Source organism: Chiloscyllium plagiosum, unplaced genomic scaffold (assembly GCF_037043375.1).
Source record: "Chiloscyllium plagiosum isolate Xiang-an unplaced genomic scaffold, Cpla_swu_hap1 HiC_scaffold_3, whole genome shotgun sequence".
Taxonomy (NCBI): domain Eukaryota; kingdom Metazoa; phylum Chordata; class Chondrichthyes; order Orectolobiformes; family Hemiscylliidae; genus Chiloscyllium; species Chiloscyllium plagiosum.
The window spans coordinates 130,514,866-130,529,019 of NW_028270141.1; the positions used below are offsets into that span (position 1 = coordinate 130,514,866).

Genomic DNA, 14,154 nt, shown 5'->3' on the forward strand with positions numbered 1-14,154 from the left:
TGCGCTCCTTGGAACATACAACCTAGCATCACACTGCCATTGAAATGTCCCTTTCTACCACACCTCATCTATGACCAGTTCTGCATAATATGAACAAACCAAATGGTTGGGTAAATTGCTTCAACCAGTTTTGAACAAGCTTTTCACATACAGAACGAAGAGTTCCTTCACATTTGCAAAGAGCAAACAGGAATTATATATTGATAGTATTGCAGCGTTCATATGCTCATTATACATTGGTAGCCTATTCCCCAATGTACCACGCAAAGAAGCCCAAGACATTTGCACCACAAAACTATATCTTGAGAAGAACCCTGAAAAAACATAAAAACATTTAAACCTTGGCTTTATTAGTGACTATTTCAAAAACTCTGCCAGCAGCATTCTGTTAACAAGCATTATCACTTAACATCCTAACTCAGCCTTGGTCTTGATATTCTACTCATGTTTTTTGCTTTAATATAGTTTATCTGAAGGTAAAAGTAAGCAGACAAAAGAAACTCTTCCAATTTTAAGCTGTTCTCTGATATGATATCAAATCACACTTTATGGTGTTTTCCTTTGATGGGAACACAGTAATATATATGACAAGAGAAGGCCAGCGTAGTCATCTGCTCAGCCTAGTTTCCGGGAACTATTATACCTCAGAAGACATTTTGTTGAAGCATTTCTTCTTACATTCAATCTGCAAGAATACTAATAAAGGGAGAAACAAACTCTAATGATTCCATGATGCATATAAAATATCCATAAAACATGCAATAAACCTCCTTGACCTTACTATATGAAAGCAAGGAATCGGTCCTTGTTTATGATTTGAATTTTAATGTGCTTTCATTCCACATTAAAAAGAAAATGGTACCTCTTCAGCAAGGTACCATTTAAGAAAACCATAGTCATCAGAACTACACTATACTACTATCTATACCTGCCAGCATTGTATGAATGTTTGAATTAGCACCTCTACAAACTTATCTTCAATGGTCAGTGCATACATTGGGATTCCGACAGATCTGACCATTATATTGGCTCTCTCATCAACATCATAAATAAGACTCAAACCATCTGTGCAAGCTTCATGCTGAAATAAGATGCATCAAGGTCAACCTGCAGGATAATGGCTAGCCTGACCAGATCGTTTCTCGCTGTATTTGACATAAGGCCAGGCTACCTCAAATTACGCTGGAAGGGTAAGGAATCAAAAAAGTTTCAACATAGATAAAGCTGTTTCACTTTTCTACACAGAGTAGCAACTGAGTGCTGTTCGCCATAAACAGGATACTGCAACACAAATGAGCAATGTGGTATTCCTGATGAAGGGCTTTTGCTTTGAAACATCAATTTTACTGCTCTTCGGATACTGCCTGAACCGCTGTGCTTTTCCAGCACTATTAATCCAGAATAATGAATTTTAGTGTCTATATGATGACAAGTATGCAAGCATATGTCCCAAAGATTAGTGGATCATATCAAACTAGATTCCTTTGGCTGTTCACAACAAACAAGGTAATGTCTGCACCCAACCAGCTGATCTTGAAAAACCCACCACACAGTTTCCAAGGTTAGATGAGATTCTATAACTGGACAAGGTTTGCTGGATAATCCTGAATATGCAAAGAGCTACAATGACAAGAAATTTAGGATTATCAGTCATGCACACAGTATTGTGTACTTGCACAAACTGAAAGTTTGTTATTCATTAATACACAGGGCCTTGTACTTTACAGGCAGAAAAGAAAATCAGAGGTGAGGTGAGAGTGACAGCCATTGACATCAAGATTTAGTATGGCATCAAGGGGCCATAGCAAAACTGGAATCAATGGGTATTGGGGGAAAACTCTTCACTGGTTGGAGGCATAGCTGGCACATAGGAAATGTCTGTCTACTATCTCCACTCCCTCCGTTGCAACCCCAACCTCACTATCTCCACTCCCTCCGTTGCAACCCCAACCTCACTATCTCCACTCCCTCCGTTGCAACCCCAACCTCACTATCTCCACTCCCTCCGTTGCAACCCCAACCTCACTATCTCCACTCCCTCCGTTGCAACCCCAACCTCACTATCTCCACTCCCTCCGTTGCAACCCCAACCTCACTATCTCCACTCCCTCCGTTGCAACCCCAACCTCACTATCTCCACTCCCTCCGTTGCAACCCCAACCTCACTATCTCCACTCCCTCCGTTGCAACCCCAACCTCACTATCTCCACTCCCTCCGTTGCAACCCCAACCTCACTATCAACCGCCACCTGAACTCCCCCACCCCTCTCACCCACTCCAACCTCTCACCTTCGGAACGCGCAGCCCTCCACTCCCTCCGTTGCAACCCTAACCTCACTATCAAACCAGCAGACAAGGGAGGCGCGGTAGTAGTTTGGCGCACCGACCTTTACACCGCTGAGGCCAAACGCCAGCTCGCAGATACCTCCTCCTACTGCCCCCTTGACCATGACCCCACCCCCCACCACCAAACCATCATCTCCCAGACTGTCCATAACCTCATCACCTCGGGGGATCTCCCATCCACCGCCTCCAACCTCATAGTCCCACAACCCCGCACCTCCCGCTTCTACCTCCTGCCCAAAATCCACAAACCTGACTGCCCCGGCCGACCCATTGTCTCCGCCTGCTCCTGCCCCACCGAACTCATCTCCGCCTACCTTGACACCGTCCTGTCCCCCTTAGTCCAAGAACTCCCCACCTACGTTCGGGACACCACCCACGCCCTCCACCTGCTCCATGATTTTCGCTTCCCCGGTCCCCAACGCCTTATTTTCACCATGGACATCCAGTCCCTGTACACCTCCATCCCCCATCATGAAGGACTCAAAGCCCTCCGCTTCTTCCTTTCCCGCCGTACCAACCAGTACCCTTCCACTGACACCCTCCTTCGACTGACTGAACTGGTCCTCACCCTGAACAACTTCTCTTTCCAATCCTCCCACTTCCTCCAAACGAAAGGAGTAGCCATGGGCACCCACATGGGCCCCAGCTATGCCTGCCTCTTCGTAGGATATGTGGAACAATCCATCTTCCGCAACTACACTGGCCCCACCCCCCACCTTTTCCTCCGCTACATCGATGACTGTATCGGCGCCGCCTCGTGCTCCCACGAGGAGGTGGAATAGTTCATCCACTTCACCAACACCTTCCACCCCGACCTCAAATTCACCTGGACAGTCTCAGATTCCTCCCTCCCCTTCCTCGACCTTTCTATTCCCATCTCAGGCGACCGAATCAACACGGACATCTACTACAAACCGACCGACTCCCACAGCTACCTGGACTACACCTCCTCCCATCCTGCCCCCTGCAAAAACGCCATCCCATTCTCCCAATTCCTTCGTCTCCGCCGCATCTGCTCCCAGGAGGACCAGTTCCAAAAACGCACATCCCAGATGGCCTCCTTCTTCAAGGACCGCAATTTCCCCCCCGACGTGATCGACGATGCCCTCCACTGCATCTCTTCCACTTCCCGATCCTCCGCCCTTGAACCCCGCCCCTCCAACCGCCACCAGGACAGAACCCCACTGGTCCTCACCTACCACCCCACTAACCTCCATGTACAGCGCATCATCCGCCGTCATTTCCGCCACCTCCAAACAGACCCCACCACCAAGGATATATTTCCCTCCCCTCCCCTATCAGCATTCCGTAAAGACCACTCCCTCCGTGACTCCCTCGTCAGATCCACACCCCCCACCAACCCAACCTCCACTCCCGGCACCTTCCCCTGCAACCGCAGGAGGTGCAAGACTTGCGCCCACACCTCCCCTCTCACCTCCCTCCAAGGCCCCAAAGGAAACTTCCATATCCGCCACAGATTCACCTGTACCTCCACACATATCATCTATTGCATCCTCTGTACCCAATGTGGCCTCCTCTATATTGGGGAGACAGGCCGCCTACTTGCGGAGCGTTTCAGAGAACACCTCTGGGACACCCGGACCAACCAACCCAACCACCCTGTAGCTCAACATTTCAATTCCCCCTCCCACTCCACCAAGGATATGCAGGTCTTTGGACTCCTCCATCGTCAGACCACAGCGAAACGACGGTTGGAGGAAGAACGCCTCATCTTCCGGCTAGGAACCCTCCAACCACAAGGGATGAACTCGGATTTCACCAGTTTCCTCATTTCCCCTCCCCCCAGCCTGTCTCAGTCAAATCCATCAAATTCAGCACCGTCTCCCTAACCTGCAATCTTCTTCCCGACCTCTCCGCCCCCACCCCAATCTGTCCTATCACCTTCACCTTGACCTTTTTCCGCCTATCACATTTCCGACGCCCCTCCCCCAAGTCCCTCCTCCCTATCTTTTATCTTAGCCTGCTGGACAAACTTTCCTCATTCCTGAAGAAGGGCTAATGCCCGAAACGTCGATTCTCCTGTTCCCTAGATGCTGCCTGACCTGCTGCGCTTCTCCAGCAACACATTTCCATCTCTTATTCATGGTCAGTCATCTCAGCTCTGGGACATCTCTGCAGGAGTTCCTCATGATAGAGTCCTAGGCCCAACGACTTCAGTTGCTACATCAATAACTTTTACTCCATCATTAAATCAGAAGTCGGGATGTTCACAAATTAGTGCACAATGTTCTGCATCATTCATGACTCCTCAGATACTGAAGCAGTCCATGGTCAAATGCATCAAGATCTGGATAATATCCTGGCTTGAGTTGACCAGCATCAAGTAACATTCACACCACAAATGCTTAGCAATGATCACTCTGCCTTGACTGACACCACACCTATAAGCATCCACTCCCTCCATCACTGATGCTCAGTAGCAACTGTGTATACTATGTACAAGTTGCATTTCAGAAATTCACCAAAGGTCCTTTAGGCAGCGTCTTCCAAACCCATCAGCACTTCCATCTAGAAGAATGAGGGCAGCACATACATGAGAACACCATGAATTGCAATTTCCCCTCCAAGCCACTCATCATCCTGACTTTGAAATATATCACTGTTCCTTCACTGTCGCTGCATTAAAATCCTGGAATTCTCTCCCTAAGGGCATTGTAGGTCTACTGACAGCATACGAACTGCAGTAATTCAAGAAGGCAGCTCAGTTCACCATCACTTTCTCAAGGGTAACTAAGCCCAGCCAGCGACATCAACATCTCATGAGTGGATATATTTTTTTACAATCCTACTCACTGAGAGCTTTCAGGTAAAACCTTCGTCAAATGTTGACGGATAGCCTATTTCTGAATATTGCTAGATATTCTATCCTTAGCGATTCCTACATATTCCAAAATATTCTTAGATATTCTTGAATACTCAAAAATGACATCAACTGAATTTTACTCAATCTTGTATTACATTTTTTGATAGCTTGAGGCGTAGCAATATAATCCACTTAAAGGATATTGGTGTTAAATTTGTTTGTGAGACTTTGAGGAGTCAGGAGGTGAATTACTCGCCCAATCTTACTCTGGCTCCTTGATGCCACAATCAATTGAATGCAGTCTTGATGTCAAGGGCTGTCACTCCCACCTCCCCTCTGAAATTCAGCTCTTTTGAACTGTGGCTGTAATGAGGTCAGGAACTGACTGGCCCTAGCAGAACCCAAAATGGGCGTCACTGATCAGGTTATTGTTAAGCAGGTGCTGCTAGATAGCATTGTTGTTGACATCTTCCATCAATTTACTGATGATCTAGAGTAGATTGATGGGACAGTAATTGTCTGAGTTGCATTTGTCCTGGTTCTCATATACAGTTTATACCTGGGCAATTATCCACATTGTTGGCTAGATGTCAGCATGGCAATTACATGGAAAGCAAGTTCTGAAGCATAAGTCTTCATCACCATTTCCAGAATGTTCTCAGGGACAATAGCCTTTGAGGTAACCATTGCCTTAATATCACACAGCATGAAGTGACTTGGCTGAAGACAGGTATCTGTGATGCTGGAGACCACTGGAGAAGGCCGAGATGGACATTCCACTCAGCACTTCTGGCTGAAGATTGCTGTAAATGCTTCAAGACTTGACTTTTCCACTGATGTGTCTAGATTCGCTGTAAATATGAGCTAACAGATATAAATTACTTCAAAGGCACTGGGTTCAGAAACTTAAATCTCTCCCACCCAAGTCCTCACAGAAAGCAAGACAGTTGAGAGAAATTTCTCATGATAGTCACAGAATAGGGTTGGTAAAAGTCTGAGTGACTTCTTGCCTTCTTGATAGGGACTGTGCATAATTTAGAGAAGCAAAAGCAGGGAAAGGGGAAGAAATATCTTACATAAATCTATATTTAACCCTACTGAAAAATAAATATGAGTGCTGTGAAACAGCTGAACTGTTGATCGTCCATCTCATACCATTCCCTCATCTGAGCTAAGTGCTAACTAGATTAGTCTTTTCAAAATGAGAAACTGACATCAGGGATTATGATTTTGATCCTAAGTCTTGCTAATTTCCCACACTCGTCTTGATTCTGTCACTGAGCCGCTGAGCAGTTTCTCAATACCGCCAGAAACTGGTCTCACACATTTTTCTGCTTTTGCCTTTTTAGAATTAGCATTAAGGAAAGTAGAACTGGACCAAGTTGCACCATGCAGTGGAAGCAGAAAGCACTAACAAGCTTATACAATCTTTTTCCTCATATATTCCCTAAATATCACACAAAAACATTCAAATTAAGAGAGATACCTACAAAGATATCCAGAGCTCTGCAATACATTATTCTGGCAATGAAACAAAAAATCTCACGGAAACCTGCCGTGCTACACCACTGAGGAGCACAGCTGTCTCTTGGAAGCAATACTGACTGAGGTTCAGGAATAAATTACTCAGTCATATTGCCATAGATGTTATAAACAACAAACAAAAAACTGCACATGCTCGAAATCAAAAACAGAAACTACTGTAAACACTCATCAGAAAAGGCAGCATCTATGGAGAGAAATTACAAATCAATGTTTCATATATAGAAATTTGATCTGAACTGGAAGATATTGCAGATGAACAGCATTTTAAAAAGGAAATGAACAAGACAAATCATTGAGCACACTCAGACCGGCACAAATGAAACCTTTAAAGTGCTTTAGAGTAATTTTAAAAATCAAGTTAGTGCGTAACAATGAGAGGCATAATTAGAGAATATTTTTAATAAAGTTTAAATCAAGAGAATGTTTAAAAAGAAAAGACATTGTTGGTGGGAAGGGGTGTGGTCAGCAGAAATGGAAGCACAAAACCTTGATAAATCAGAGTTGACCACCTCGCCACTCAACCACCAATCCTTATCTCTGTCAGAAATGTCACTGAAACTAATCCACACTGATTGTGCAGCCTATCAAAGGGCAACGGTGTGATACAGTGAATGATCTGAAGCCACTTAGTAACTATTAAATTCCAAGGGCTGTAAAATACCTATCAAAGGTAAACATGCAGGTTGAGTCCGTGATTAAGAAAGCAAATGCAATGTTGTCTCTTATCTCAAGAGGATTGGAATATAAAAGCAGAGATGTACTACTAAGACTTTATAAAGCTCTGGTTAGGCCCCATTTGGAGTAATGTGTCCAGTTTTGGTCCCCACACCTCAGGAAGGACATACTGGCACTGGAACGTGTCCAGCGGAGATTCACACGGATGATCCCTGGAATGACAGGTCTAACATATGAGGAACGGCTGAGGATACTGGGATTGTATTCGTTGGAGTTTAGAAGATTAAGGGGAGACTTAATAGAGGCGTACAAAATAATACATGGCTTGGAAAAGGTGGATGCTAGGAAATTGTTTCAGTTAAACGAGGAGACTAGGACCCGTGGACACAGCCTTAGAATTAGAGGGGGTCATTTCAGAACAGAAATGCGGAGACATTTCTTCAGCCAGAGAGTGGTGGGCCTGTGGAATTCATTGCCACGGAGTGCAGTGGAAGCCGGTACGCTAAATGTCTTCAAGGCCGAGATTGATAGATTCTTGTTGTCTAGAGGAATTAAGGGCTACGGGGAGAACGCTGGTAAGTGGAGCTGAAATGCGCATCAGCCATGATTGAATGGCGGAGTGGACTCGATGGGCCGAATGGCCTTACTTCCACTCCTATGTCTTATGGTCTTATGGTCAAAGACACAAGACAACTATTTGATTTTATGTTGATAGGGAGACAGTAAAAGTTGCTTATTCAAATACAAATTAAATGGATGTTTTTTGCCAAAAACTCATAGATTTGCTTTTTCCTAGAGTGGAGCATCTCACAGCCACCCTACAAGATACACTTTTCCCCTTTCCTTTCTAGTTGAGAGATTTTGCCCTACGAGAGCTGATAACAGTGTGGCAATAACAAGAGAACACCTTCATGAAACTTAACCTCCGGAAATTAAGAACCAACAAAGAAACAAGGAAACAACAGACAACATGGCAAATTAGAGGCAAATCATGGAGAGAAATTTGGAAACCAAAACTGGATTCAGAAAGATTGCTTAAAAACCATAAGGAAGAAAGAAAAAGTTAGATTACCTAAAATTTAAAATGTTCTTACAAAAGTTGATCATGTAGAGAATTAGAGTCCACAGTTTCATTTGTTCATTTCCTGGGTGGAAGAGACATTCCAAGAACCTAAAAATCTCTCTTTATTAGAAAGGTGCGTATGCTGTTAATTATTAGCTAATTTTGCACAGCGAGTTTAACTCACAACTGGAAATGCAGCAATTTCACAAAGCCTGGAGAGTGGCTAAGGGCAAGCTAAATTTTTTTGCAGGCTTACAGCAAATTACGGAGTAATTTGTGACGATTCACAATTCCGAAAACAGGGATCCGGATTTGATTTCAGCCTTGGACAACTGTCTGGACTTTGTACATTCTCCTTGTTTCTGCTTGGGTTTCCACCAAGTGCTCCAGTTTCTTCCGACAATCCAAACGATCTGTAGATTAAGTTGATTGGCCATGCTAAATTGCCCATAATGTCCAAGGATGTGTAGGCTAGGTGGATTAACCATGGTAAATCCAGGGTTATGGGGATAGAGGTGGATGGGTGGCCGGGTAGGATGCTCTTTGAAGGGGCCATGTGGACTCAATGAGCAAATGGCCTATTTCCACCTCTGTAGAGATTCTATGATTCTAACAATTAAAACAAAACTACAAGCAAGATTAGGCAATTCAGCCTTTGACCTGCTCTGCCATTTAATACAATAATCATTTTCATACCCACTGCCCATAAACATCTGTCTATCTCCTCCTTAAATTTATTCAGCGTACCAGCTTCCACCGCACTCTGGGCTAGTGAATTCCACAGATTCACAACACTAGGAGAAAAGACATTCCCCATCATCTGTTCTAAGTCTGTGAACCCTAGCCCTAAACTATGATCACTCATTCTCGACTGCTCCACAAGGGGAAACATCCATTCCATGTCTGCTTTGTCAACAATCTTCAATATCTTTTATACTTTAAATAGACCTCTCACTCTTTTATACTCCAGAGAGTATAGGCCCAAATTGCTTAATTTTGCCTTGTAAAATATATTCTTCGTCTCTGGAATTAATCTAATAAATCTTCCTTTAACTGCCTTCATTGCAATTATATCTTTTCTCAAGTAACGGGTTCAAACTGTACACAGTAGACCAGATGCGGTCACACCAATGCCTTGTAGAGTTCCAATTTCACCTCCCTACTTTCAAAATCCTTCTCTTTATCAATAATTTCACTTGCCCTTTTTACTATCTGTGTATCTGCACACTAGGTTTCTGAAATTCATGCATGATGACACTCAGATCCCTCTGCACCAAAGTATTTTGAAGCTGCATTTCATCAGATAATAAGTTGGTTTTTTTTTAATTCACTCATTCAAAAGGATAACCTCACACTTATCCACATTCAACTTCATCTGACAAAGTTTGGTCCATTCGCCTAACCTATCCGAATTGTAAATTAATTACTTCTTCTTTGCAACTTACTTTCCGAACCATTCAAGAGTCATATGCAAATTTAATTATAGTACATACTATTCTTGCATCTAAGTCATTCAGATAAATTGTAAATATCTGAGGTCCCAAGGATCAAACCGTGTGGCGCTCGACCAATTATAGCCAATCAGAAAAATACCCATTTATCCCACCACCCTGCTTTCTGTTGGTTAGTGCCAAGCTAATATATTGCCCCAAACCCCATGCAATCTTACCTTGTTTATTAACCTTTGTTTGACACCTTATCAAATGCCTTCTCTCCTCCTCACATTAATAACGTGAGTGTCATCACACGTATCACTATTTTGACTGTAAATTCCAGGTTTGAGATACACAGGCCACTGATGTGAGGTTCTGAGGAAGAGTCACTCAACTAGAAATGCTAACTCTGATTTCTCACAATGGATGCTGCCAGACCTGCTGAGCTTTTCCAGCAATTTCTGTTTTTGTTTCTGATTTACAGCATTCACATTCTTTTGATTTTTACTGGTATGAGATAATTGGAAATAGAAGCAATGGCAATATGAGGAAAAGCTTTTTCACACAATGATTGAATCATTTCTGGAATTCCCTGCCTGATAATGGGGTGGAGGCTGATTTAATGAAATCCTTCAAACAAAAAATGAATAATAATCTGAATAGAAAAATTTGCAGGGCTATGGGGCAAAGCTAAAGGTTTAGAACTAGGTGAATCACTACAGCAGAAAGATGACATAAATACAGCAGGACAAGTGGTTTTCTTTTGTGCTGTAACCATTCTATAATTCTTGGAGATCATGTATGAATAATTTCAGATATGTGCCAAATATAGCATGCTTGGAAAAACGGAGCAACTTTGAACCACAGAGATCTCTTCATCCTATACTCAGTCCATTGTAAACTATCTACAATAGTGTTTGCCCGCTGGCTCCTGTGTTCTATCGGTCAGAACAAAGGTGGGTCAAAATATTAAAGAGGCATGTCACAGGGAACGCAGGACACATTTGCAAAGTGGTCATCTGATCAGACTTTGGTCTATCCTGCTTAAAGAAGACTGCACCATGATCAATAGTTACAGTTGACTGTCTATTCGGGCACTATTCACCTATTATTTTTCTATTTCTAATGAAGTATTCACACCTGAAGAATCAACCCTTATTGTATCTCCACGGAACTTGTAGAAACTGCTGGGGGTTTCCAGCGTATTCCATTTCTGCAATGGTTGGCATTTAGTTGTGTGTTGCAAAGGAAATTCTGAAAAAAATGGGGTTCTAATAACAGAGGAATGGGACAGAAAGATAGTGATTGATTAATCTGGCTAGCCTTACAACACAAAGGTATCAAATGAGACTTTCTCTGTCTTATACTTATCCAGTTTATGAATTTCACTGAAAAGAGAGATGAGTTTGCTAAACTTTGTCTAGCACTCACCAGTAAAATAGGGTGCTGATTGATTGTTGAGTCCTGCATTATCAAATCCTACTATGCTTCTTCCCTCATTGAATTATTCTCTGTCGTTAAGGCTGAATCACTTGATAATTTCCCAGGTTCTAAGCTTTCACCCGAAGCCCCACTCCACAGTTACAGAATTAGTGATTACATTAAATGTATTATCACGGTTCAATATAGTATCACCTCTCAGAATCTTGAATACTAAATGAAGGAACAGACGAGATCCACTGGATAACAGACACACTAAAGCTCAAACAAGCAACAAAAAAAATCAGGAAGCAGTTAAAGTTATGACTCACTGGTGTGGTGCACTGGAAATCAACCCCGTTAACTCAAAAAGTTATCACAGAAGGTAAAGATTTTTTAAAAAGTACTCAAAGTTCTCTAATGTACCTGGTATTCAGACCCAGATTGATGGAAAGCATTTACCAAGTTTCTGTACTGATCGAGAATCACATTTATTATAAAATTAAAAATCACTCAACACCAGGTTATCGTCCAACAGGTTTATTTGGAAGTACAAGCTTTTGGAGTGCTGCTCCTTCATCAGGTAGCTACCCGACGAAGAAACATCCTTCCAAAAGCTTGTACTTTCAAATAAACTTGTTGGACTATAACTTGGTGTTGTGTGATTTTTAACTTTGTCCACCACAGTCCAACACCGGCATCTCCACATCATATTTATTATATGTAAGTGGAATATAGCAGTCAGCATGTAATAAATTGTCAGCATGTTACACTACGAATTAAAACTCTAATCCCTTATAAATCTTTCCCCCACCACCCCACCAGACATAGACAGACAACAAATAGACAAGATTAAATAGGTTTGAGCAGAGGGTTAAGAATGAGTAGTCTTTGTTCTCAAGTACTGTTGGTGAGATTTTCCTGCAAACCCTTTCTGCTGGCAGGCACTTTGCTTCAATCATTTTGTTCCAGTTGCTTCCACTGTTTGGAAAGAGACACTTATGGCTGGTGTACTTATAACGAGTCTCTGACTCACCAGTTATGACTCACAGCATAGAACAAGTGTTCCAGAAAATATAAAATGGTTTCTTCAGGTATACAGTGAGTTTTGACTGCAGATTACAGGGAAACCAACCTTTATCTGGGGAAGAACTGAACACATTTTTCTCTCTCTCTCCATCTATAACTTGTTCCTGCTCCAAGCTGCTCAGTTACCTCAGAACCAATCACACAGTTGTTGGCAGAAAAAAAGGTCTTTGATAATCGATTGAGTCCCTATACCAATAAACTTCTTGCTACCAGCAGAAGGTTCATATGTATACCCCCATGTCTCCAAATCACCTACAACACAGTTTCAATAATGCTTGTTCAAACAGGTGTTTACACTAAGCCTGCAATGGGTGTCAGGTTAGTTGCTTTTAAAACTTTAGGTACTCTTTCAAATACTGGTTTTAAAACATCTCTTTCTTATTTCAGTCCCCACTTGTTAAAAATGCAAAATAAAAAGTCATGGCCCTTCCAACCTAAAGTGAGAGATGTAGGTGAAAGTCTGTCAGGCTCATCTTCATTTACCATCCAGAAAAAGCCCATAAACCTTCCATCACAGCATACCATAGATTCCAAAAGATTCCATAGTTTTTCACCTTCACTGACCTTATTGATAGCGATTGATTTCTACATGCTGATCGTCCTTGCTTTGAGAAACTCTCTGAAGTTCACTGACTTCAGAGCTTTTAAAGGCACCTACCTCTGCAATCATTCGGTTAGTATCTCCAAGGAAAAGCAGGTTGAGAGATTCTTCCTCATTGTTTGCTTGATGAAGGGAGAGATTCCGAAGGTGAATGTGTTGGTCAGTATCTTCCATGATAGTCACTTTGCTAATTGATAGAAATAAATATTATCAAAACAAAACATGTACACATCATGTTACAAACTGAAAGCTGTAACCCAACTGTTCACTTATTGATTATACTAGAGTCATAGAGATGTACAGCATGGAAACAGACCCTTCAGTCCAACTCATCATGCCAACCAGATATCCTAACCTAATCTAGTACCATGTGCCAGCACTGGGACATTTCCCTCCAAACCCTTCCTATTCATATATCCATCCAGATGCTTGTTAAATGTTGCAATTGCACCAGCCTTCAGTACTTCCTCTGGCAGCTCATTCCATACACGCACCACCCTCTGCATGAAAAAGTTGCCCCTTAGGTCCCTTTTATATCTTACTCCTCTCACCTTAAACCTATGCCCTCCCCCATCCATGGAAAAGACTTTATCTATTTATCCTATCAATGCCCCTCATGATTTTATAAACCTCTATAAGGTCACCCCTCAGCCTCTAATACTCCAGGGAAAACAGCCCTAGCCTAGTCAGCCTCTCCCTATAGCTCAAATCCTCCAACACTGGCAACATCCTTGTAAATCTTTTCTGAGCCCTTTCTGAACCCTTTCAAGTTTCACAACATCCTCCTGAAAGGAAGGAGACGAGAATTGCACGCAATATCCCAAAAGTGGCCAAACTAATGTCCTTTACAGCTGCAACATGACCTCCCAACTCCTATGCTCAATGCTCTGATCAATAAAGGAAAACATACCAAATGTCTTCTTCACTATTCTATCTACCTGCCACTCTACTTTCAAGGAACTATGAACCTGCACTCTTTGTTCAGCAACTTTCCCTAGGAACTGACCATTAAGTGTACAAGTCCTGCTCTGGTTTGCTTCTTCAAAATGCAGCACTTATCCTAATTAAACTCCATCTGCCAATCCTCAGCCCACTGGCCCATCTGATCAAGATCCAGTGTACAACTTTAAATGTTTATTGTTTATGCTACTGTAAACAA

The 14,154-nt window shown here is 42.6% G+C and overlaps 1 protein-coding gene across 4 annotated transcripts in view; it reads right to left on the bottom strand.

Annotated features, from left to right (window-relative positions):
* The window catches only part of kif6 (kinesin family member 6), a 570,521-nt gene that overhangs the window by 407,559 nt on the left and 148,808 nt on the right, over window positions 1-14,154 (bottom strand). For all 4 annotated transcript variants that reach the window (XM_043687249.2, XM_087983390.1, XM_087983396.1 and 1 more), the window contains one exon: window positions 13,053-13,182. In XM_043687249.2, the coding sequence (XP_043543184.2) occupies window positions 13,053-13,182 (130 nt within the window). The remainder of the gene's footprint in view (window positions 1-13,052; window positions 13,183-14,154) is intronic.